This window comes from Brassica oleracea, chromosome C5, assembly GCF_000695525.1.
Source record: "Brassica oleracea var. oleracea cultivar TO1000 chromosome C5, BOL, whole genome shotgun sequence".
NCBI lineage: Eukaryota > Viridiplantae > Streptophyta > Magnoliopsida > Brassicales > Brassicaceae > Brassica > Brassica oleracea.
Window position 1 is genome coordinate 40,439,464 of NC_027752.1, and position 24,599 is coordinate 40,464,062.

Consider the following 24,599-nt stretch of genomic DNA (forward strand, 5'->3'; position numbering starts at 1 on the left):
TCTTCTAATAACACATCCTCTCTTGTTATCAGTGTTATCTTCTCCTACGGGTATAAAATTTTGCCCTTATTTAAATTTCTTCGATACAATAAAATTCTAGTTTTTTTATAACATAAATTATATAAATTCATCAACCCATTGCACAAAACAAAGGACACGTATTCACCGACCTATAAGATTGGAAATTCAAATTACCTTAACTCAATTCAATGGCATTATTGTAGAACGAGTCACAAAGCAAGGGTACAATAATAAACAATCAATCTATATAATATACGACGCACCATCTCTCTATCTTTCTGGAAATCAACAAACCACAGAGAGAGGAAGATAAATATTTCAAAAGAGAACCCCAAAGAAGCTAATACTTACCGTTTCGCCGCTAAGTTTACATTGCTAAGCATTTAACACCGCCATGTGTGGAGGAGCTATAATCTCCGATTTCATACCTCCGTCGAGGTCCCGCCGCGTCACGAGCGAGTACCTCTGGCCGGATCTGAAAAACAAAGGGAAAGCTTCGAAGAAGAAGAAGCGATCCGATTTCCTCGATCTGGACGATGAGTTCGAGGCTGACTTTCAAGGGTTTAAGGATGGTGCATCGTTCGATTGCGAAGATGAATTCGATGTGGATGATGATGTCTTCGCCGATGTCAAGCCCTTTGTCTTCGCCGCAGGTGCCAAGCCCGTAGCTTACCCTCCCGCCGCCTTCGCCTCCGCCTCCGCTGGTACTTGATTCAAATCTCGAATCTTTTGAATTGGGTTTTGAGTGTTTATGTGTTAAATGCTTAAAGTTAGGATTTTTATTTGGTTCATGATTATTCTGTTTAGGAAAGATGAGAGCTTTGTTATGGGTTCATCTCCATATTCGTTTTTAGATTCTCTTTTGGATTGTTATTGCTCAATAGACAAAAGGTTAAGATCTGAATAGCTTTTTGAAGGTTTCTGGGGAAAGAGACAAGAGATTAGAACCTTTCTAGCTTTGTTCTGTTACATGATTACTGGACTTTTTTTTTGTTTCTAGAAAAATTTAGAGTTTGTCAAGTAGTAAAGGGTTTGACTTTTTTGTTTTTTTTCTTATGTGATCGTTTTAAAAGTTATTGAAATGATTTAGATCTTCTGGATCTTGGTTTTCAGACGCTTTTATTTAGTTTCTAGCATCAATTATTGTTAAAATCTGTGGAAATGGTTGATATTGTTGGTTTTGATTACTATGTTGTTCAAGTAGATGATGCAGTTTTGTTTATGTGTGTTTTTGCTTTGTGAGTTTATCATATGATTGATTAATATTTTGTCTGTGTGTTTGACTTCATTAGGTTCAGTTTCTGGCAAGAAAACCATAGAGTCTGGTGGACAAGCTGAGAAGTCTGCTAAGAGAAAGAGGAAGAATCAGTACAGGGGGATTAGGCAGCGCCCTTGGGGCAAATGGGCCGCTGAGATCCGTGATCCTAGGAAAGGCTCCCGGGAATGGCTTGGAACATTCGACACCGCTGAGGAAGCAGCAAGAGCTTATGATGCGGCTGCACGCAGGATCCGCGGCAATAAAGCTAAGGTGAACTTCCCAGAGGAGATGGTCCCTAGCGTCACCCATAAACGCCCTGCTGCTAAGAAGCCAGTGGCCAAACCAAACCAAAGCCCAGCTTTGGTTCAGCAGCCAAGTCAGTACTGCAACAACTCCTTTGACAACATGGGACATGACTCCTCTTTCGGTGATGTGAGTTTCATGGAAGAGAAGCCTCAGATGTACAACAATCAGTTCTTTGATGTCGGAGGCAACAATGGATACCAGTATTTCAGTTCTGACCAGGGCAGTAACTCACTGGACTGCTCTGAGTTTGGGTGGAGTGATCATACCCCCAAGACACCTGAGATCTCTTCAATGCTGGTCAACAGTAACCAAGCTCCTTTCATTGAAGAAACCAATCCAGCCAAGAAGCTCAAAACCAACTCTGAGGACGGGACAAGCAACAATGGTAATTCTGATGATCTGATGGCATATTTGAACAACGCCTTGTGGGAGTCTCCATTGGAAGTGGAAGCTATGTTCGGTGGTGATGCTGCTACTATGACTCAGGAAGAGGGAACCCCAATGGACCTATGGAGCTTAGATGATATCAACTCCATGCTGGATGGTGGAGTCTTCTGAAAGTGATTGATGGGTTGCCTAGTTTGTAAATAAAGCTCTTTGTGTGTTGGTGAGTTTCAAGTTCATTGGTGAGGACAAACGGCCTTAGCTTTGGTTTTACCTAAACTTCGGTTTGGTTTTTGTGTGTTGTTGTCTCACAGGGTTTTGCTGTTGGCCGGGGGAATGGTACAAGTTCATACCTGGAGCTTATTGCATCGTTATCTTATATGAGTCTCTTTCTCACGGAGAGCGTCTCTCTTTTAAATTCCTGAAATAAAAGGGGTGATGAAGTAAATAGAGTTATAATTTCTATCTAGTGAGTGTGAGTTTTTTTTTTTGTTTACTAATGTTTAAAACTCTCTTTTTGATCTTTCTTTTTATAGCGTATCATCATCACCCTCGAAAGTGTTTATGTTTTGTACCCCCAACACTTGTATAAAAACTGTCTGGAACCTCTGTTTTGTTCTATGAATCTTCTCTGTCTAACAAAACTTTTGCTTGCTTGGTAGATGATTTGATACTGATAAATGCTATCTTCTTTGCTCATTCATCGTGTTTAATTCGAAAAGCCTCACTTTTGATCTCTTTAATAAGGATAAACGATTCGGAAAAGGACAGAAGGAAAAGGGTTTGCTCTGGTTGAATACCAATATAAAATCAAGTTATTCTTGTAAACTTTTTCGTGAACCTTTTGATGAAAATATAACCAAGTTGCTGACAAGTGACAAGAGAACAATACAAAAAGTGCACCCAAATTATTCTGTAAGGCACTAAGAATGTGATGAAAAAAGGTTACAACGTATGATCAACGAGGCTGCGACTGATTCTCAAACTTTTTAGTAGATAAGATCACCCAATGTAATCGTTGACAAAGAATAAGATCACTTTAATGAACCTATGCTGAAATGCTAAAACGTTATGTGGTTCCTCCCTCTCATTAAATCCCAATTGCTCGCTACAAAGAAGAAAACAAACACACAAAATGGAAAATTTACTTACATCTGATTTGGAGTTCTTTGATTTGATTAAACGAATCAGTTCACAGTCACACGTACACTTAAACCATTTATAGAACGGTCATACAAGGTTCAAGTTCCCTACGGGTAGAAACTCTAACGACCGTTGATTTGATTCTAGATTCTATTGGTAAAACCAAAATCACATATACACACTATTTTGTTATGTTTGCATGATTCTAGATCTAACATTTGCTTTTTGCCTCTTTTAAGTAAACTGCATTAGTTCATGGCCTTATATATTTTTGTATATGTGCAAATGTCTTCTATATATATATTTTTAATTTTTTTATATGTCTTATTGTCTGATCCGGACGGCACTTAGTGACTACACAATAGACTAGGTACTACAGTAATTGATCCGAGTTACTTTTCGACTAATGCCAACAAATACTGGACCAGCGTGTAAAATGCATGGAACAAAGCTCAAACCCATACTGACCAGTAGCGACAACTTTGTAAGTTCTATATGTAATAACTTAAAATGTGTTGTTTTATTGTGATTGTTTGCTTTGGTGAAATAGGGTTTAAAAGATGTGAAGAAAGATTGTTGTGGGAGTGGCCGTTAAGGGAAGCAGTACGTGCGGATACAGATCAGGAGCGTCCTGTGATTGAGAAACTTTCACTAAAGTTTAGTTGCTCACCACAAAAAGAAAACAATTTACGGAAATGAAAAGATTTACGTCGAAAAAAATGAAGATTTGCATTTGATATGGTATTCGTTTGATCTGATTAAACTAATCAGTTCACATGATACAGTTAAACGTTTCCATTGACCAGCAGTCCCGTGAAAGACAAGAAAGTAAGAAACTAATATATATCTCTCTATTCAATTAGTTCAAGCATATTTTTATACAAATCTTGACTGACTAATCCAACTGTATTATATTCTATATAGTTCCCTCCCATATTATAATCACATTTTTGACTATTCAAAGAGGAATTTTTATAATTTAATTTTGGCGGAAATTGTCCAGAAACGTCTAATATCATTTCTCTTCATTTTTTTTTTCTAGCTGGCTTTGACTTACTATCACCTATATAAACACAGGCCTTGTTCTACTTAAATGGCACACACATCTTATATAAAAAAACATCTTAAAGTACCATTCATATGGCAAACAATGTGCGATTATGTTCGATATTATTACTCTTTTCGACTATAATTTCATCGATCAATTTAATAAGCTGCGAGAAAAGTTTGATAACAAACCAATCAGCATTGTTCGTGTTCGGAGACTCCGTATTCGACGTTGGAAACAATAACTACATCAACACACGCCGAACTGCTCAGGCTAATGTTTGGCCGTATGGCCAAACCACGTTCAAGTTCCCGACCGGAAGAAATTCTGACGGCCGTTTGATTCCAGATTTTATCGGTATATTCAAAAGCACATATCCATCTTATTTCCATAATTCTTCATTTAAATCTAATGATATATAAAATTCTCAGTGGAACAATTTTCGGAGCCGAACATAACGTTACGGAGCCCTATACAAAATTGAAACTTTATCTAATTTTTAGTAAAAATCAAAATTTTATGTTTTATTTTGTAGATGCTAAATTTTAAAATGAATAATCATAAATTTTATATGATAATATAAATTTTACTTAATATATTTAATTATTTTTATGTTTTATATAGTATACATTTTACATGTATATGAGCTTTTTTTTCAAATTGGGGGCCCCATGAAATTAGGGCACATTCCAATGTTTCATCCCACTAGGGTCAAATCCGGTTCCAACAATTTTTACTACAAATGCAGCGGAATACGCTTGGTTACCATTGATACCACCTTATCTACAGCCGGGAAATGGTGTCAATCAGTTTACCTACGGCGTTAATTTCGCTTCTGCCGGCGCCGGAGCTTTGGTTGAAACATATCAACCACAGGTATTTAATTATTATATTTTCTTAACATCATTTTCTCGTTATATACAATTTCAAAGGTACTTGTAAAAGGTATGGAGTTACTTATATCTCTACTCTATCTAAATAGTTTAAAACGTTTTCTGTCTGTATCTCTTATTAGAATGTGATACCTTTGGGAAGCCAATTAAACAACTTCAAAAATGTGGAGAAGATGTTGAAAGATAAACTAGGAGATGCAGAGACCAAGAGGATAATCTCAAGAGCTGTTTATATCATTCAGATTGGTCCTAACGACTATTTTTATCCCTTCTCCATTAACGCCTCTCATTTTGAATCCAATAGCAAAGACAAATTCGTGGATAATGTTATCGGTAACACCACGACTGTGATCGAGGTATTTATATACATATAATGGACTAACTATAATTCAATACAAAACTACAATTTTCAATATGCTAAGCTAGTAATTAATCATATTTTTATAATGTTTTGTACTATTCTTTGCAGGGAATTTATAAACTGGGAGGAAGGAAGTTTGGGCTCATGAACATGGGTCGACTCGACTGTGTTCCGGGACTGCTAACCATGGATCCAAATAGAATAGGATCATGTTTTGAACCCATCACTGAGTTGATAAAACTTCATAACCTAAGGATTCCGAATATCTTGAGAGATCTACAGCGTCGATTGCCCGGTTTCAAATACTCGCTCTTCGACTCTTACACTGCTGGAACCGAAGCTATGGAGAATCCCACAAAATACGGTATCAAGCTTTGTGTGATATTTTATTACAATAATATCTCTATATATATGCTGGCGAGGGGATAAATATATTGCATGTTTTCATTTTGGTAACTATAGGGTTTAAGGAAGTGAAGAAGGCTTGTTGTGGAAGTGGACCGTTCAGGGGGAGCAGTACGTGTGGGTACCGAGCAGGAACGTCACGTGATTTCGAGTTATGCGAAAATGTTAGTGACTACATGTTCTTCGATGGCTCACACACGTCTGAGAAGGCTAATCAACAGACCGCTGAGCTGATGTGGGACGGTCCGTCTGATCTTGTTGGTCCCTACACTCTCAAGACCTTGTTTCAAAACTTGTAAATTAATTGAAAGATTGATCGATGAATCCAGAACATATGTGTTCCGAAGGATGATAAATTTGATGGTTGTATGATAATAATTTGATTAATATAATTTAGGTCAACTTCGAGCACACAACAATAAAACAGACTTTAATCAACAGTAGGCGATGCTTTTATCGACCTTTATTAAGGAAATGGGCCGTTTTATTATTGGTCCAGTATGTAAAGCCCATTGTTAATTATCTCGACGTCATATTTCTGGTTTTACTATTGAGCTCAAGATATAAATCCTTAATTCAACGCATTATCTCATTAATCATTCTTGTCAAAGTGACTCAAGACGAATCTGATTCTAGAGCCCATAGACCACCGTTTTTTACCTCTCTATTCCAAACAGTAGCATTTGAGAATATACATCAACAACACCGGTCAAATATTCCTATCACTATAATTGAATTTTTTACATCTAAAAAGACGCTTTTGAAAATTCAAATTACACTACAAAACACTTATCACTTAAGACACACTTTATTTTGTCAAAAAAACTTTTATAACCCTAAACTAAAGAGAATCTCTCTACTCTTCTTATTTCATTTTATTATTTTTCTTATTCTACTTTATGTATTTATTTACTTTTATCTCAAGTTCTAAAATATATTAAACAAAAATAATTGTCATAACAAACTATATATAAAATTCTCTATCTTTTAAGATTCATGTTCATATATATATTAAATATATTAATGTGTAAACAAAATGTGGACGTGGACACCAAAGCGTAGATAACATAATTATAAATTAGTTGTGTACATGAACATCTTAACAGAATTATAAACTAGTTGTGAACATGGACAATATTCCTTCGATTCCATTCATCATCTCGGAATCTAAATTCAACTCTAATCAAAATTACATTCATCCACATCATAACAAAGCGCAAATTCCTTAGATTAGAAATCTTTGACATGCAAGATCTATCACAAAAGGTAAACGCTTCTTCAATTTTTCTCTCCGCTCGTACTCACAATATCATCTCTTTCTCATTTTGATTGAAGTTTAATTGAAGATAATTTATCAATTGAGCTGAAGAAGCCAAATGTTTGTATGAGAGATAACAGAGTCCTTGTCCACGTTTTATGGTATAATTTTAGTAACATGAGTCTGTGTCCACTTATTGTTGTATAGTTTTATAGAATCAAAACAGAGAGTTTGTCCACGTTATCAATTATAAACACATTAACATCAATCATCCACACATCACCCGTCCACAAATCACCCAACCACGCATCACTCGTCTACAAATCACCCATCCACAAGTATCTTTTCCATTAAGGGCAAAATTATCCACAATCTGTTGCTAGCCCACAACAAAGTGTGTCACATGTAAAAAATGTTTCTAGGTGTAATAGAAAGCCAAAAAATGTCTCATACTAATAGTATGATCCACTCATTATAATTAGAAGTTTTGGCACTACATCGGCAAAAGCCTTAGAAATTTCTCACGTTCAGTGTCGTGGCAAAGGTAGTAAGTTCACAGTTATTATAACGTATATCTTAGATCACATCAGCTATTTTTTCATTTTCTCTAACAGAACACCGTTGCATTTTCTAATTCACTTGACAAATTCAACATCAACAATACCTTTTGAAATGTAAAACTTCCTTTAGCAATAGATTACTTCTGGTTACTTTCAAAGTCGCATGTTTGTTTTTTTCTGGTCAGTTTCAAGACCAGATAACATAACATTGAAAGTCGATCAACTAAATAAAATAATACAAATGTATATTTTAATAAATGGGTCGTTAGAAGGTACCTATACTACTAGTATTATCTGTTGAATATGAGTTTGGTAGATCGAATGATAATGAAATGAACTCGGTTTTGTGGGTCTTACAAAGACGTTTTATTCACAATATGAGATAAATGAACGAGATTACAAAGAAATTAAGGAAAGAAGGAAAATGTCGGAGCTTTGTTGAAAGACTCCGACGGAAACACTAAGCAGAGCGATCGGTCGTAAACCCTGGATCTTGCCGTCAGTGTCTTAGGGTCTGTTTGCGGATCCCCTTCTCTATTCTTTATGTTGTCCTTTTATAGACTCGGTTGGTCTTCCCTTCATTCATCCTAAAGTTAGTTCGCCCTAGAAGTCTGGCCCAAGTCTAAGCGAAGTGGGTTTCGAGTAAAGTGAAGGCTCGTCGGGCTGACGTCGATTAAACGACTCAATCGATTAATGTGTCGAACCGATCGATCGAATGTTCTGTCCGATCGATCCGTCAGCTAAACCGGTCTTGACCGGATTGTCGATGCAAACAGGCTAAATACCATTGTTTGATGGGCCTTGCGGGGAATGTTAAATTCCTCCCCAACAGTAAGCCCCCCCCAGTCCTCTTACGAAGGATCGCGTTTCTTCGTATTAGGATTGCAGGAATTGGTTTTGAGAACAATGGGATTGGGCTTGCTTCGACTGGCCATTCACGGTCAATCGGTCGGTCGGTCTGCGACTCGTTACTAAATCGATCGATCAATCGTGATGTTGTGTTCCTTTTGCCTTCACGCAAAAGGTCTCCAGTTCGTTGCGACACTAAACTTGGAGCAGTATCGTTGGGCTTGTGCAAATTCATTGCAGAAAGATTTTCGATCTTGTCCGATGATTGGTCGATCGATCACCTCGTTCTTCCTTGTACATTTCGTGTCGCCCGACCGACCGAAGCAACATTGATTTTTGATCTTTGACCGGCCACTCACGGTCAATCGGTCGATCAGTCTGCGACTTGTTACTAAATCGATCGATCAATCATGATGTTGTGTGGCTTTTTCCTTCACGCAAAAGGTATTTAGTTCGTTGCGACACTAAACTTGGAGCAGTATCGTTGGGCTGGTGTAAATTCATTGCAGAAAGATTTTCAATCTTGTCCGATGATTGGTCGATCGATCACCTTGTTCTTCCTTGTACATTTCGTGTCGCCCGACCGACCTAAGCAATATTGATTGTCGAATGTACTTGACTTCCCGAGAAATACCCTTCGTCGATTGACTTTATGAGACTCCGGGGTCGCCGTTTGTCTGGGCGTTCGGCGCGAGACCGTGAATGTTGGCTTTCGTCGCTCGAATAGTTTGATTTGACTCGGAGGTGACGACCCTAGTGGCACGGAGAACGAAGCTCCGACATAGGTTTAATAGGCCCAATAAATACATTATTTTTCTTTGCTATAAATAGGTGCTTCATCCTTCATTTCTTCACTTCTTCTCAGATCTATAAGGTACTTTCTTTCTCTCTTCCTTTCCTTTTGTTCCTCGCCGGAATTCTCCATTTTCCGGTTTGCCGCTGTGATTCTTCACTGTTCCGATGGTCGCGCGAGAGGAGATTTCGCCATCGCCTGATCGATCGATTGATCGGGTTGCTCCCCCGCCCTTGAGATCGGAATCGAAGTTTGGGAAAGGGAAAGGAGCAGTAAGCGGTTCGAATCTTCCGATTGATCGATCGGTCGGTACCCGACTGCTAGCGTCGGCGACTGTGTCTCGCCAAGGCCTTCCGCGTGATTCAGATCCTAGGGAGCTACCTCAGGAAGATATAGATGGTGATTGCGTTGTTGAGGGCACATGAGAGATCGTTCCGGCCAGGGCAAACGACGATCTCACGATAGAGAGAAGAAGCGAGGGGGATTGTGCGGCGAAGGAGATTGGGCGGGATCGAGCCACCGCGGTTGACGGGATCCCCGGCGGAGGCGTCGACGATCGTTCGATCGGCCCGATGGGGAAAATTCGCCGACTGACTCCCTTCTGCTACCATCAAGATGGGGCAGTTGGGCAACTCTTGGATCTCCCGTCGAAGCTTGCTCGGCCGTCCGTAGTGCAGGGACAAAGTTGGGGCGATGTTCTGCTGACTGAATCAACTTTCAGAAGTGTGTCTTCGCTGTTGAAGGAGTGTGGAGCGTACGGCGTCGAGTTCATTATTACGCGGCCCGATCAGCGGCCTTGGACTCCACCGATCGGCTTTCAGTGCGTCTATGAATCATTCTTTCAGAAAGATTCCAGGTTGTGGTTCCCGATCCCTCGTCTGGTTACTTCTTATTGCGTGCGCCGAGACATAGCTATGACTCAGTTGATGATCGGGGACATGAGGATCGCTGTTGCGTTGATGGTGATGGCAGCAGAGATTGACGTGTCAATGTCTGTTCGGAGTTTTGAGGAGTTGACACAAACCCAGCCCAAATCGAATGGTTTGTTTGCGGTGCAAATGCGTTCGGGGCTTCACATCTTGACTGGTCATCCCTCGGGGACGAAGCTGTGGCAGCGCTCATACTTTTTCGTTAAGGCTAATAATGCTGCCTTCGAAGATCCTCCAGGCAAAAGCTACCGAGTTCTATGGAGTTCTGATATCGGTAGTTAGCTTATGCCGAGATATCGATGTACCAAATCTAGTTTTAACCTTGTGTCGTTTTTTTTTTGTTTTGCAGTTGCTCATCTGAACACCATCGGCCCTCAGGACACCTTCTGGAAAGACGTTCCGAAGATGGTGGTGCTTAATCAGCAGACGTGGGCGAGCTTCGATCGTCAGAGGATCAGTTGCCAACAGAAGCGCATCGCGAAAGGTTCTTTCTTGTTGCTTTGTTAAATTGACTAGATAATCATCATTTCTTCCCTCACTCTGATCGTTTCTCTCCTTTTTTTTTTGTTCTAGTCGATTGGTCGCCAGACGTTCCGTGCGTGACGACGACCGGGAAAAGAATGAAACTTCCACTTATGGGGCACATTCCGAAAGCATATCCGAGCTACAGCGAGCTCCTACGCACTAAGCTAAAAGGTGAGAGCTTCAGCTCCATGACTGCGTCTGAGGGCGAAGATGCCGAGCCTCAAAGATCTCTGGCCAAGGAGGCAGTGACCGGAGGGGGAGATGTCGCGGCTTCGGATTCGGTGGTCGAAAGGACAGACGTTTCGACGGCCGATGCCCCCAATGTTAGTTTGTTGAAGAAAAAGAAGAAAAAAAAAGAAGAACAAGTCTTCTAAAAAGGTAGTGGTCTGCTCCGGGGATGGGAAAGACTTAGGGGAGAAAGATTAGGTGGAAGTCGATCATTCGACTAGCGAGATGGATGGCTCTAACGATCCAACCGAGATGGGCCTTGTCGGATCAATTGGGGCGAAGAGGAAAGAGCCGACCGACGGGAATTTTCTCGGACCTGGCGGAAAGATTCAGAAGAGGTCGCGAGGTCCTTCTCCTCTTTCTCTTAAGTAGATAGCTTTACCGACCTCTCGCTTGCTGCCTTGGGGAAGGTTGAGTCCTCCGTCTGATAGGTTTTCACTAGCCTCATCTAAGCGTTGGACCTTTTGTCATGACAAGGACTCGCCGTTCGTCAGCGATCCTGATGCGTGTGCTGAGTTGGTGCGTCGGATCCGTGGTGGCGCGCACTTGATGCCGGAGACTTCCAAGCTCGCGTTTCCAAATGGGTTTATCGCATCTGCTCAGGCCGACGTGGTAGTAAGTTCCTAACTAACCAATTTTTATCGTGAGTTAGCTGTTGTTTGCTCGACTAATCGTTGTCTTTTCCTTTCTCCTTTTGTGTTTACTTATATAGGCTGCTGTCCGTAAAAACCAACTCATTTTGGATTACGAGCTGTCACTGCGTAGGATGGCTTCAGATTTCGCTACGGCTGAAGCGACAATCGAGAGCAAGGATGCGGAAATCGAGAAGTCTAAAAGGGTTGCTATGGACAAAGCCAAGGAGATGATCGCCGAGCGAAGCCGTTATCATCGTGAGCACAAGCAGGATGCTGGGATAATTAAAGATCTTGAAGGTGAATTAGAGGCTGCTCGAAGTAAGATCGATCGATTGGAGGTAGAGAAGACCGAGGAGGCTGAGAAGAGGAAGAGGACGATGGATCATGAGAGACAGGTGCACCGCCGCGAGCTTACGTCTGAGATGAGTTGTATCGGAGCGGCGGCGGTGGCGGATCGTTTCGACAAGTTTAGGAGATACATGGTCGATCGAGATAAGCACGAGGAGAAGCTCGTTCTCCACAGTCAGGCTTTCGGAGCTTTGGATGGGCTGGGCATGCCGGAAGAGTGGGGGATGCCCGTCCCGAAGAGGTTGAAGGATATCTTGTCTGCCATCGAGGCAAAGTTCAAGGAAGAGCTGAAGGGAGTTGTCGTTGAAGATATCACAGATCACGATCTCACTGTCTCCTCTCTTCCTCGTCTCGAGCGACTTTAGGGTTCGAACCAGTTCGACTCGAACGTCGGCTCAAACGTAGAGGTTGTTGATCCGGCTGCTGCTTGCGAAGTTTCGATTCAGGAGATTCAGACCGCGGGGACGATCGGTGCTGCCGTTCCAGGTTCAATCACCGAAGATTGATCTCCTGAGCCTACTGAGCCGTTTGTTGTTGTTTCATTATCTATCTTTTATCCTTTTGTCGCAGCTTCCAAGCTGTGTCTTTCGATTGCCTTGATACTCTTCTTTCGAACTGTTGTTATACTCTTAGCTCTTTGCTTTTTGGATGTTTTTATTTTTGTTTTGAACTTGCAAACTTGAGATAGGCTTCGTCATTGTCTCAAAGCATTTGTGGTTGCTTGGTCGACATACATGAATTGCGTGTTCCCAGTCCCTTTCTCACTTTCGTCGGGTGACAGGGTGATCGACTGAAATGCGCGCAAGTAATCCTATCGCTCGATTGGTCGATATTATGTTTCCTTAGCAGGGTGTCGCATGTTTTTGTTGAAGTTCAAACGGAGCAAGTGAGGCGTGCTTCGCTAATTTGCGATTGGCTGTGAACCCTCTCGGTGACCGAATGAAAGGCGTGGATCTCGCAGTCTATCGATCGATCATTCAATGCTTGCTCGTTTGATATCGAGTCTCCGCCGATCGGTCGTCTTTTCCGAAGATCGGTCCTGGAAGACGAACGAAATACTCGTTCGCACTTAGATCATGCAATGTGTAGCCATTCTGTTGGGTGAAAGTGGCATACGTGCGTTCGCGTGATGCCTTTTTGTTGAAGTTCAAGCGGGGCAAGGGAGGCGTGCTTCGCTAGCTTGCAACTGAGCTGTGAACCCTCTTGGTGACCGAATGAAAAGCGGGGATCTCGCTGTCGATCGATCGATCAATGCTTGCTCGTTTGATAGCGAGTCTCCGCCGATCGGTCGTCTGTTCCGAAGATCGGTCTTCGAACATGAACGAAATACTTGTTCGCACTTAGATCATGCGATGCGTAGCCATTCTGTTGGGCGAAAGTGGCATACGTGCATTCGCGTGATGCCTTTGCGGATATCTCATTTCGTACGAAAAATATGTCGATATCTATATATATATATATATATATATACATATATATATATATATTTTTTTTGGAGTATGACTGAACCTAGTGGTAGGCTGCCTACGTACCCCGTTAAGGGGATCAAGCCAATCGTAGTTCGGTTTGACCGAACAGCGGTTTCGGTCATTTGTCGTTATTAAAGTAAAAGTGACAGGAACATGCTCATTCGGTGTTTGGGCAGAAGTGACATGGTGTCATCCGCCTGAAGCTGGGCGAAGGTGACGTGTTGTCATTTGTTTAGCTTTGAGCGAAAGTGACGGTGAGGTCATTCGCTCGGTTTTTTTCTTTTTTTTTCTTTTTTTGTCGCTCGATGGTGACGGTTAAGTAAAGTATTTCCGGAGGTCGGCAGCGTTCCACTCTCTGGGTAGTGGCTCGCCAGTAGAGTTTTCTAATCGGTAAACACCAGGCTTAACGACCTCGACTATCTTATATGGCCCTTCCCAATTCGTTCCCAACTTGCCGGCCTTCCATTCCTTTGTGTTTTCGAACACTTTGCGAAGGACCTGATCATTGAGTTCCAACGGTCGGGAGCGAACCTTTTTGTTGTAACAGGATTCAGCAAGGTGTTGGTAGTTCTAGATTCGGAGCAATGCTTGGTCTCTTCGCTCTTTGATCGCATCCAAGCCATCAAATAGCATCCCTCTGTTCAGTTCCTCATTCCGTGGCATTTTTGCTCGGCGAAGGCTTGTGACGTTAATTTCTGCCTGAGTTATAGCTTCGACCCCGTATGCCAGAGAGAATGGCGTCTGACCGGTTGTGCTTCGCAGAGTTGTTCGGTGTGACCAAAGTACCCCGTCCAACTCATCGGCCCAATGACCCTTCTTGAGGTCCAAGCGCTTCTTGATGTCGTCGAGGATCGTCTTGTTAGTGGCTTCGGCTTGTCCATTGCACTGCGGATAGCGAGGCGTCGCCGTGTTCAAGCGAATCCCCCATCGTTCTAGGAAACCGCAGAAGTTTCTGGAAATAAACTGAGAGCCATTGTCAGTGACGATCTCGTAGGGAAGGCCGTGCATGCAGATGATGTTCTTCCAGACAAAGTTCTGGACTTCTTTGTCGGTGATGTGGACGAGTGCTTTCGCTTCGACCCACTTGGTGAAGTAGTCCGTCATTATCAGAGCGTATTAGCGTTGTCTGGAACTTGGCATTGGTCCAATGATATCCATCGCCCAGCGCATGAATGGGTATTGAGCCGTCATAGTTCTTAGAATTTTGGTCGGGTTGTGTATGTTTGAAGCGTGCCGCTGGCACTTATCGCATTTGCTTGCGTATGCCTCGTAATCAGCGATCATGGTCGGCCAGTAGAAACCGAGGCTGTTCACTTTGGGAACTAGCGCCCGACCGCCTGAATGGTTCCCTGCTGCTCCTTCATGAGTTTCTGCCATGGCGAGCAATGCTTCTTCTATTCCAAGGCATTTCAATAGAATCTTTGCATTGGTCCAACGATGTAGTCTGCCATCGATGAGAACGTAGTTTGCACTTTTGGTTTTCAATCGACGAGCTTGCCATTTGTTTTGCGGGAGTGATTCGTTTGAGAGAAATTGGATAAAAGTGGTTCGCCAGTCGGGCGGTCTATCGTCGAATCGATCGCTCATTTCACTTGTATCCATTGCGTTTGTTGCGTCGATCGCTACTACTTGGTTGATCTCATCGTGTGAAAGAGTGATGCTTGGTTTGTCAATCTGCTGGATCGGAATGGTCCGCTTTACTTGATCTTTCGGACTGCTCTTGAGCGCCGCTAGAGCGTCCGCGCCAAAGTTTTCGCTGCGGGGAATCTTTGTAAGCTGGAAGGACTCAAAATTTTTGGCGAGGTCTTGCACGACTTTAAGGTAGGCATCCATTCGCTCGTTCTTAGTGTCGTAGTCCCCGCTAAACTGGTTAGCGACCAATTGAGAGTCGTAGTAAGCGTGGATATGCTTTGCTTGGACTGCTTGCACAAGGCGTAGTCCAGCAATGAGGGACTCGTACTCCGCTTCATTGTTGGACGCTTTGAAACCTAGCCGGAAGGATTGTTGGAGCAATTCGCCGGTGGGGGATTGGAGGTGGATGCCAATCCCGGAACCTTTGTTGGAAGATGATCCATTGACGTGCACAATCCAGGTAGCGTTGGGTAGTTGTAAATCTTGCTCGAGTTCTGGAGTTAGCTCAATGAGAAAATCGGCCAGCACTTGGGATTTTGCAGCTGGTTTACTCTGAAACATGACGTCGTACTCGCTGAGTTCGATGGCCCACTTTGAGAGTCTACCGAGTGATTGGAGTTTTGCATGATGGTTCGCAGTGGTAAGTTTGTCAGGATAACGATCGAATGAGATTGAAAATAAGGCCGAATCTTCCTTGCCTTAGTCATAACTGCCAATGCCATCTTTTCGAGGGTCGAATACCGTGTTTCTGCGTCGGTCATGCGTTGGCTGGTATAGAATATCGGACGCTGGTCGCCTCGTTCGTCTTTGACGAGCACACTACTCACAGCTGCGTCGGAGACTGCAACGTAAAGGTATAATGTATCGCCTTTGTCTGGCTTAGCCAACACTGGTGGCATTGTAAGATAGCGTTTGAGTTGTTCGAATGGTTCCTCGTATCGTTCGTTCCAAATGAATTTCTTGTTGCCGTGCAGCAGATCATAAAAGGGGAGGCACTTATCGGTCGATCGTGATATAAATCGATTGAGGGCGGCGATTCTACCGGTCAACCGTTGCACCTCGTGACTATTTTTGGGACTAGGAAGGTCGAGGATGGCAGTTATTTTCTTTGGGTTCGCCTGGATCCCCCTTTGAGTGACTCTGTATCCAAGGAATTCGCCGGACATTACGCCGAAAGTGCATTTCGTTGGATTGAGCTTCATGTCGTACTTGTTCAAGATGAAGAAACAGTCTTTGAGGTGGTCGATATGATCGGCTACCTTTTGGGACTTCACCAACATGTCGTCAATGTATACTTCCATTGTGGCTCCCAATCGCTCGGCGAACATTTTGTTGACGAGTCGTTGGTATGTCGCGCCGGCGTTCTTGAGACCGAAGGGCATTACTTTGTAGCAGTATATCCCGCGGTCGGTGATGAAAGCTGTTTTCTCTCGATCGTTTGGATGCATCATTATTTGGTTGTAACCAGAGAAGGCATCCATAAATGTCAGCAGCTCGTTGCCTGCTGTTGATTCGACAAGTCGATCGATGTGAGGGAGGGGGAAGCTGTCTTTAGGACATGCTTTGTTGAGGTCTGTGAAGTCGACACAGACCCTCCATTTGCCATTCTTCTTCTTTACGACGACTGGGTTTGCCAGCCATTCGAGATATTTCACTTCCGTGATGGAGCCTGTGTTTAGCCATCGGTCGACCTCTTCATTGACGGCCTTCGATCGTTCGGGGCCGAGCTTGCGCCTTTTTTGACGAATTGGTTAGAACGTTGGGTCGACATTGAGCTTGTGTGTAGGGACGCCTGCGTCGATCCCTTTCATGTCAGAGGTAGACTAAGCGAACGTAGAGACGTTATCCCTCAGAAATAAAATGATCTTGTCTTTCGTGTCATCGGGAAGGTGGGCGCAGACTCGGATGGTCTTGGCTTGGTCGCTGTCGTCGATGGCTACCTCGAGAATCTCTTCCTTGATATGATAGACCTTCTGGATTGGTTTGGCGACTGAGTTAACGTGGGAAGTCGCCTTCCGGTTTTTTACCTCGGCGACGAGGAGATCTCGAGCAGCTGCTTGGTCGCCCCGAAGGGTGATGATTCGTCCTTCGTTTCCAGGAAATTTGATACATTGGTGATAGGTCAAAGGGATAGCCTCATCGCATGGATCCATGGCGTACCTAGGATTGCGTTATATGGAGCTCGAACGTCGATGACGGAGAACTTGACGTTCTTGGAAATGCCTTCGGCGTATACTCGCAAGCGTATCGTTCCGAGCATGGTTTTGGTTGATCCGTTAAAACCTGTTAGCGATAGCCCGGATGGTTTCATATCGTCAAGGCTAATCCCCATCTTGATGAGTGTTCTTTTAAAGATGAGATCGACCGAACTGCCAGTGTCCATGAGGACTTTGGTGACTGTGCAGTCACTAATTCCGACGTCAACGAGGAGCGAATCTTTGTGCGGCATGTGGTCGTCTGCCGCGTCTTCGACAGAAAAGGTGATTGGAGGGCTAGCCTCTGGGGTGGTGGGCCAGCGCTTAGTTGTGATTGCCTTCCGTCGGAAAGCTTTCACAGATCTGACAGAATCGTTGCCAGGGGGGATCCTCCCATGATCACGTTCAAGCGCTGAAATTGCTCTTGATGCTCTTCCTCGGGCCGTGCTGTTCGTTCGGCCCTAAGTGAATTGAGACGCGTACGCAGATCTTGAGTCTTGCGTTGATACAGGGCGAACGGCTCTGGCTCCACGTTGGAACGGTCGGTCTTGCATCGTTTGAGTTTTTCGTGGAGATCCGAGATCTTCGAGTTGAGCTTAATTTGAAGATCCGTCGTCTCGATACCATCAGATTGATTGTTTGACCACAGCTCCCGTTTAAGTTCGTCTTGCTGGTGGAGTGGGTCCTTTCTCTTGGCGTCAAGGACGTGTCAAGCGTCTGAAACATTGAGCTTCCTTATGGACCGACTGATCATAAGCGGTGCGCCATCGATTTCCATAAGCGGGTTGTCCGTGGTAGTGAGGCTCTCGATCGTCTTCCCTGATTTTTGGTTGAGTGATTGGCGTAGATCGTCCTCCGACTCTGCCGTTGTGGATGGCGTGGTTCGGATTGTGAAAATCTTTCGCCGATCTTTCGGTTTTTCTTCGTTGGAGGTTGACTCCTCGTCATGATGCGATTGGTCGCCATCATCTGCCGGAGGGCAGTCTGCTTCTTTTTTTTCGTTGGTATTTTTCTTCTTGTCCTTGCTCTTGCTCCAACTTTTAATGTTTTTGTTCTTTTTTGTTTTCGGTGGTTCGACCTCGGTGCGACCATCGCTGGTGGAGGCGAGCCATGCCTCGTAGAGGGTTCTGCATTCTTTGGTGTCATGACCTCTCATATCATGGTACTTGCAGAACTTGTTCTGGTCGTATGAACTCTTAGAGTTGGCGGACGCGGGCTTGCGGGACTGCTGCATTTTTTCTTCAGTATCGCGTTCCCATACGTTCCACCCTGGTTCACGTACCGCAGCGACTGCACCAGATTGATCGTCCTCGGAGATGGCATAGACGGGTCCTTTCTTTTTGTAAGGGGCGTGCTGTCGTGGCTCTTGGGCGTCTGATGTCTTTGATGTCGTCGGCTTTAGAGCCTGCTGCTTGGCGTTGTGAGCTCCCTTGTCTTCGTCCATCTTGATAAAGTTCTTTGAATCGTGCAGAGAGTTTTCGATGGTTATAGTTGGGTTAATCCCGAGGTAGTCTCGAAACTTGGAGTTAATCCAAAGCGCGTTGGTCAAGGCTTCAACGGTGGTGTGATCCGGGGTAGGTACCTTTGATAGTACTAGCTTTAATTTTTTCATAAAGTCCTTGAGACTTTCGTTTTGCGACTGGGATAGTTTCCATAGGTCGGCCATGGATGTTCCTTGACGGGACCACATGATGTAGTTTTTGAGGAAAGAGGCAGACAGGTCGTCGAAGCTATCGATCGAACTCTCTTTTAAATGTGAAAACCAACTTAGGGCCAGTCCGGAGAGGCTCTCGACGAAGAGTTGGCAGAGGCCTGCGTCTCTTTCTTCGTCGGAGAAGTGATTTCGACCCATAGCTATGTTGAAAGCGGTCATGTGATCGGTCGGATCCGAATCCCCCTTGTATGGAGGGATACAGAGTTTCTCCGTCTTTTTTATCTTGACTTTCATTAACCGCTGGGTGAAAGGGTTTCACCGGGTGGTGGCGAGAACGCGTTCGATCTCTGGTGTGGATGCCTTGACATGATGTATCTTAGAGTGGATGTCCCGCAGTGAGAGTTGCATATCGGCGATCTGGCGACTAGTCAGAGAGTCTGAGCCGTCAGTCGTTTGTGCAGTCTCGCCGTTCGTAGGGTTTGCTTCGTCTGTTGGTTGTTCGACTCCATGGTTACGGTTTGTGGTTGCGAACAACCTTCTTCTTGCCGTTTCCGCTATGTCGTTTTCGCCAGCTAGGGTTCCGAGAGCGGCGGCGAGTGCGGCCAGACGGTCGCTCGTAGATTTGTTGGTTTCTTCTTGTTGAATGAAACGTGCTATGATGGCCTGCAGCATACAGATGGGTTCGGAGCGATCGGAGCATCGGGAATCGGCATAACAGAGGCCGACGGTCTGTTACCGTCAGCGGGTGTTTCGTCGGGACCCATATTGAATTCGTGAACGTTACTCTGTAAGGCCCCACGCTGGGCGCCAAATGTTGAATATGAGTTTGGTAGATCGAATGATAATGAAATGAACTCGGTTTTGTGGGTCTTACAAAGACGTTTTATTCACAATATGAGATAAACGAACGGGATTACAAATAGATTAAGGAAAGAAGGAAAATGTCGGAGCTTTGTTGAAAGACTCCGACGGAAACACTAAGCAGAGCAATCGGTCGTAAACCCTAGATCTTGCTGTCAGTGTCTTAGTGTCTGTTTGTGGATCCCCTTCTCTATTCTTTATGTTGTCCTTTTATAGACTCGGTTGGTCTTTCCTTCATTCGCCCTAAAGTTAGTTCGCCCTAGAAGCCTGGCCCAAGTCTAAGCAAAGTGGGCTTTCGAGTAAAGTGAAGGTTCGTCAGGTTGACGTCGATTAAACTACTCAATCGATTAATGGGTCGAACCGATCGATCGAATGTTCTGTCCGATCGATCCGTCAGCTAAACCGGTCTTGACCGGATTGTCGATGTAAACAGGCCAAATACCATTGTTTGATGGGCCTTGCGGGGAATCTTAAATTCCTCTCCAACATTATCAATTATTTGAGGCGGCATTAGTGAATGCCGCAGCCGTATACAAAAATATAATTTATTTTTACAAAAATACAAATTATTATTTGAGTCTGTCTTCGTCAAAACTCCGCAGCCTTATTCAAAATTAACCGAGTCTTTGATGAAAAATTATATTCAAAGTCGTACAACTGAAATAAATGATTACAAAGACAAGCAACTTGACCACGTTACATTATTAAAACGTACTGAAATATTCAACAATCTTGTGTATATATATAAAACGGATCAGCTAATAGTTCTGTATAGGAAGAAAAAGAGACTACAACTCAAACATGGCAAGTTCTAAATTTAGCTCGATGATCACCATCTTATTCATCTGCACGTTAAGCTTATCGTTCGGCTCGATTTCTTGCAAAAACGATTTCGTTACTAACCAAGCCGCTTTGTTCGTGTTCGGAGATTCCCTGTTCGAAGCTGGAAACAACAACTACTTCGATTCTCTCCCTGGTTTCCGGTCAAATTACTGGCCGTATGGTAAAACAACGTTTCAGTTTCCGACGGGACGGGTTTCCGATGGACGGATAATGATAGACTTTATCGGTAGATCATCAGTTCTACAACATCTTCTTACGTTTAAATTGTTTTTGTTTAGACAAAAAAAGTTATAACCTAACTGATTTATACCTGTACTTTTATTTATGTTACCATAATAATGCATGTTGCTGATTTTGGACGTTACAGCTGAAGATGCTTGGTTACCATTGCTCCCACCAAACCTACAACCTGGTTACAGCAGCAGTCAACTAACCTACGGTCTTAATTTTGCCACCACAGCCGCCGGAGTATTTGCCGCAACTTTTCCCGGAGTGGTAATTAATCTCTTCAAAAGAAACAAAAACATCAAAATAAATATTCATATGTTTGACTAAAATCATTGACTTTGACTTTTTTTTTGTGTGAAGTCAAAAGACTTAGGAACGCAGCTAAGCAGCTTCAAGAACGCAACGCAAGTGTTGAGATCGAAACTAGGAGATGCAGAGGCTAGAAGAGTCATCTCGAAAGCTGTTTATCTCTTTCACATCGGAGCAAATGACTACCAATACCCTTTCTTTGCAAATACCACAACTATTACTACCACTACCAAAGAGAGATTCGTTGACTTCGTTATTGGTAACACAACCAACGTCATCGAGGTAAATAACATATTTAATAACTTTAAGCAGAGATAAATATTAATTAGAAAATTTTATTCTGAATAATTGTGATTATTTCTTTAGGAATTGTACAAAATGGGAGCAAGGAAGTTCGGGTTCTTGAGCTTAGGTCCATACGGTTGTACACCAAGCATGTCGATAACTGACCCGACAAAGATAGGATCATGTTTTGAGCCGGTCTCGGAGATGATCAACCTCCATAACCAAGAGTTCCCTAAAGTTTTGAGGCGTCTAGAGCGTCAACTATCAGGATTCAAATACTCTCTTCACGACTTTCACACTTCTCTGCTCCAAAGAATCAACAATCCATCACAATACGGTTTCAAGCAAGGGAAGATGGCATGTTGCGGAAGCGGACCGTTAAGGGGAGTCAATACGTGTGGATTCCGAAATGGACCGTCGCAAACTTACCAGCTATGCGAAAACGCTGATGATTACATCTTCTTTGATCCTGGTCATTTGACGGAGAAAGCTCATGGACAGATCGCTGAGCTGATTTGGAGCGGATCATCTGATGTTACGGCACCTTACAATCTCAAAACATTATTTGGACTCTAGGTTTTTTCAATGTCAACGGTTTTATTTTATTTTATTTTGTACTTATGCATGAAAAATAATATGATTTTTACACACATGTACCAAAAAAAAATAATAAAGAGGAGACTGAACTTTTACTTTCTGAAAACTTGCTTACAACTATTTATACAGAACTTGGATCTCTTAAGCCTTAAATCAAAACCATAATCGTTGGATAAGTGTCTCATTCTAGACCACTACATACAGATCGACAATGGCTTGAATTTTGTGGTGCATTACTACTTCTCCAGCTAGCTTCACCACCCTTTAGACAATACAACTCTGTTCAGTTTTGAATGAAACACAAACGTTCCATCATTTGCCGTCTGTTGAATTGGGCTTTGCGTTATATCTCTGAGGTCCACAACTATCCTTCGTTTTGACCCATGACACTTTATCATCTTCCTTTCCACACGTCTCTGTTCTTAGGAAGCAGAGTAGTATTACTTACACTAGGTCAGTTCCCGGGCTACGCCCGGGTTATTTTCTAAGAAAATGTTGAACCAAAATATCATATTAGATTTAGGTGTTGATTGTTTGAACACAAAAACTGTGTTTGGAACAATGGTATCACCAACTGTGTTTGGTCGGAGAACTCTATGCTACTTATTATTCGATTGCAAAATATAATGAAGCTAAATCAAAATTATTTGGAATAAAAAGAAGACCAAAAAAGTAATCTATAACCCAATATTCACATAATATATCTAGCGACATCCATGGCTATAAGGCGATCACTACACCCCATCCCACCAAAATTCAACCTTTTTATATTATCCCTAAGTTTATACTTGGATTAAATTCTAAGTGAATATATAATACTTTCTGATGATAGCTAAATATTGATAGTGCTTTTCTTTGGTGGATAGCCAACTGTATAACTAAATATATTGATACAATATAAAGTATAACTCAAAACAAAAACTCATAGATAGTAAGATTATATAATAGTCACCACTCGGAATATATGTAACGGTCAATAAAATATAGACATTATTTGATCGGGTTATTAAATATTTTTATGGGATAATACATAAGTTTTAACTAAAAAAAAGGGGCAAAGATTTGTTTACCTGCAGGAGGTGGCTGCTCCATTCCTTATATATTTCTATCCTTATAATGAAACCGATTACCAGTTAGACTGATGGAATAAGATTTGTAGAGATTGGTTGGAGTCTAGCGTTGATTAAAGATTGGTAGACACTTCCAACGGAAATAGAAAGCTTGGTTCTCCGTGCAGCAGCTTAAGGGGATGCTTTGTACTTCTGTTTTCTTATTTTGCTGAGAGTTACGGGAAAAAAAACAATGCTTTAGGTATTGCAGCTAATGCATAAGATATGCAAATATTCTCTTACGTTATCGGAAAGAAATATCAATTACTTGATTGATTCTTTTTTCATTTAACGGTACTAAATTTATGCCGTTCAACACTTTTATGGAAAGTGGAGTAATTATGTTGATTGGAAAACACGTTTTTATCTAAAGTAAAATATGTACTTGAAAACCTCCTTTTTTTCCGAAAATGTTGCTTTCATTACAGACATTTTTCAAAGAACATCCACAGTTCGTGAAGAATGATTTTCAAATTCAGAAATGATTGACCTGTTTGTCACAAAGCTATATTTCAAAACACCTAAAGAAACAGAGTTATAAGCCTTAAGAAGTAGAATAATGATTATCAAAACATAAGCATTCAGAGTATATAAAAAACTTTAGAGAAACTGAAAGAAATCATGAGTCCATAACAGAGTGAGAAAAAAAAACTATAGATGTAATCCCATGCAAGACATGATACGACACACGAAAGATCTACACCCCATGCTTGAGGCGTTTTGCTTTGCCCATCTCATCAATGTCACCATTGCTCTTACTTCCCTCTGCCGAATCCACACTGATTTTGGAAGCTTCAGACACCATCGTTCCAGTCTCAAATCTCTCCTCCGAAGTTGTCGGGTTGTAGTTTCCTCCCGAAGATTCTGTGACTGGTGGAGATTTCAGAGGGATAATCTTGGTCACAGTTAAAGATCGAGACTTCCCATCTAAGTTGTGCTTTGTAACTTTCACACAAAAGTTATGTTTCTGACCGATAGTGCTAATTAAAGCTTCCGGGAGAGGCACCTCTTGGATAACTCCTTGGTCTCCATTAGCCTGACATTCAAGATTACCAATATTCAATTCTTACGTGAAGACCAATATTGAGAGTACCAATACTAAGAGTTCCGAGTGATGAAACTTACCTCAAAATAGCTGCTGACTAACTCGGCTGCATGCTTCCCAGTTAACTCAAAACCAGCATCACCAAGCAGAACAAAAACAGCTTGCTCACTGTTGTCATAGACAGATATCTGTGCACGGTACCTGCCATGAAAAATTTAGAAGCTAATACCATTCAAATTGTTACTGAGAATTGAGAAGTGAGTTTAGAATAAATACTGTGGTACTCCTGATATGTTGACTTTCCCACATTTTGAACACATCAAAGAAGTTGGGCCTTTCGTAGCCTTAGTATGGCAACCACTGCATGATATGTAATACCAGGTTGAACCATGGACCACATCATCAATCGTAGCCGTGCACTCAAAAAA

The 24,599-nt window shown here is 42.5% G+C and overlaps 6 protein-coding genes across 7 annotated transcripts in view; 4 read left to right on the forward strand and 2 right to left on the reverse strand.

Annotated features, from left to right (window-relative positions):
* Window positions 1-258: 258 nt before the first annotated feature.
* Window positions 259-2,623, forward strand: LOC106295612 (ethylene-responsive transcription factor RAP2-2-like). Its single transcript, XM_013731560.1, has 3 exons — window positions 259-725; window positions 1,314-2,192; window positions 2,284-2,623. Exons 1-2 carry the CDS (start codon window positions 416-418, stop codon window positions 2,141-2,143), a joined length of 1,140 nt encoding a protein of 379 aa, XP_013587014.1. The 5' UTR covers window positions 259-415; the 3' UTR covers window positions 2,144-2,192; window positions 2,284-2,623.
* Window positions 2,624-4,207: 1,584 nt separating this feature from the next.
* LOC106293631 (GDSL esterase/lipase 1-like) lies at window positions 4,208-6,191 on the forward strand. Its single transcript, XM_013729302.1, has 5 exons — window positions 4,208-4,517; window positions 4,909-5,036; window positions 5,176-5,409; window positions 5,523-5,778; window positions 5,877-6,191. Exons 1-5 carry the CDS (start codon window positions 4,253-4,255, stop codon window positions 6,116-6,118), a joined length of 1,125 nt encoding a protein of 374 aa, XP_013584756.1. The 5' UTR covers window positions 4,208-4,252; the 3' UTR covers window positions 6,119-6,191.
* Window positions 6,192-9,851: 3,660 nt separating this feature from the next.
* On the forward strand, window positions 9,852-12,309 carry LOC106292307. The gene is made up of 5 exons (XM_013727905.1): window positions 9,852-10,482; window positions 10,558-10,692; window positions 10,782-11,056; window positions 11,439-11,576; window positions 11,674-12,309. The coding sequence occupies exons 1-5, from the start codon at window positions 9,852-9,854 to the stop codon at window positions 12,307-12,309; spliced, it is 1,815 nt and encodes a 604-aa protein (XP_013583359.1).
* Window positions 12,310-14,529: 2,220 nt separating this feature from the next.
* On the reverse strand, window positions 14,530-17,198 carry LOC106292308. Its single transcript, XM_013727906.1, has 3 exons — window positions 16,879-17,198; window positions 15,744-16,779; window positions 14,530-15,636 (listed from the first exon to the last, which is right to left on the reverse strand). The coding sequence occupies exons 1-3, from the start codon at window positions 17,196-17,198 to the stop codon at window positions 14,530-14,532; spliced, it is 2,463 nt and encodes an 820-aa protein (XP_013583360.1).
* Window positions 17,199-20,532: 3,334 nt separating this feature from the next.
* Window positions 20,533-22,172, forward strand: LOC106293253 (GDSL esterase/lipase 4-like). 2 transcript variants are annotated; one of them, XM_013728909.1, is made up of 5 exons: window positions 20,533-20,824; window positions 20,966-21,093; window positions 21,187-21,417; window positions 21,502-22,035; window positions 22,105-22,172. In XM_013728909.1, exons 1-4 carry the CDS (start codon window positions 20,557-20,559, stop codon window positions 21,994-21,996), a joined length of 1,122 nt encoding a protein of 373 aa, XP_013584363.1. In that variant the 5' UTR covers window positions 20,533-20,556; the 3' UTR covers window positions 21,997-22,035; window positions 22,105-22,172. The 2 variants fall into 2 exon arrangements, with proteins under 2 accessions (XP_013584363.1, XP_013584361.1); XM_013728907.1 differs by having other exon boundaries at window positions 21,502-22,117.
* A 1,651-nt stretch (window positions 22,173-23,823) lies between these two features.
* The window catches only part of LOC106292309, a 1,525-nt gene continuing 749 nt past the window's right edge, over window positions 23,824-24,599 (reverse strand). The window contains exons 2-4 of the mRNA XM_013727908.1: window positions 24,448-24,590; window positions 24,252-24,372; window positions 23,824-24,162 (exon numbers count right to left, since the gene is read on the reverse strand). Of these exons, the coding sequence (XP_013583362.1) occupies window positions 23,824-24,162; window positions 24,252-24,372; window positions 24,448-24,590 (603 nt within the window). The remainder of the gene's footprint in view (window positions 24,163-24,251; window positions 24,373-24,447; window positions 24,591-24,599) is intronic.

Excerpts from the sequence above, each read along its gene's own strand:
- LOC106293631 (XM_013729302.1), top strand. The coding sequence starts at position 4,253 with ATGGCAAACAATGTGCGATTATGTTCGATATTATTACTCTTTTCGACT. Across the intron at positions 5,037-5,175 it reads TTGAAACATATCAACCACAG|AATGTGATACCTTTGGGAAG; the intron begins GTATTTAATTAT and ends ATCTCTTATTAG. Across the intron at positions 5,410-5,522 it reads ACACCACGACTGTGATCGAG|GGAATTTATAAACTGGGAGG; the intron begins GTATTTATATAC and ends TATTCTTTGCAG.
- LOC106295612 (XM_013731560.1), top strand. The coding sequence starts at position 416 with ATGTGTGGAGGAGCTATAATCTCCGATTTCATACCTCCGTCGAGGTCC. Across the intron at positions 726-1,313 it reads CTTCGCCTCCGCCTCCGCTG|GTTCAGTTTCTGGCAAGAAA; the intron begins GTACTTGATTCA and ends TGACTTCATTAG.
- LOC106293253 (XM_013728909.1), top strand. The coding sequence starts at position 20,557 with ATGGCAAGTTCTAAATTTAGCTCGATGATCACCATCTTATTCATCTGC. Across the intron at positions 21,094-21,186 it reads CCGCAACTTTTCCCGGAGTG|TCAAAAGACTTAGGAACGCA; the intron begins GTAATTAATCTC and ends TTTTGTGTGAAG. Across the intron at positions 21,418-21,501 it reads ACACAACCAACGTCATCGAG|GAATTGTACAAAATGGGAGC; the intron begins GTAAATAACATA and ends TTATTTCTTTAG.
- LOC106292307 (XM_013727905.1), top strand. The coding sequence starts at position 9,852 with ATGGGGAAAATTCGCCGACTGACTCCCTTCTGCTACCATCAAGATGGG. Across the intron at positions 11,057-11,438 it reads CGACGGCCGATGCCCCCAAT|GACTCGCCGTTCGTCAGCGA; the intron begins GTTAGTTTGTTG and ends TGTCATGACAAG. Across the intron at positions 11,577-11,673 it reads CTGCTCAGGCCGACGTGGTA|GCTGCTGTCCGTAAAAACCA; the intron begins GTAAGTTCCTAA and ends TTACTTATATAG.
- LOC106292308 (XM_013727906.1), bottom strand. The coding sequence starts at position 17,198 with ATGGATCCATGCGATGAGGCTATCCCTTTGACCTATCACCAATGTATC. Across the intron at positions 16,780-16,878 it reads CTGAGGGATAACGTCTCTAC|GCGCAAGCTCGGCCCCGAAC; the intron begins GTTCGCTTAGTC and ends TCGTCAAAAAAG. Across the intron at positions 15,637-15,743 it reads CATTGGCAGTTATGACTAAG|TGGGCCATCGAACTCAGCGA; the intron begins GCAAGGAAGATT and ends AGACTCTCAAAG.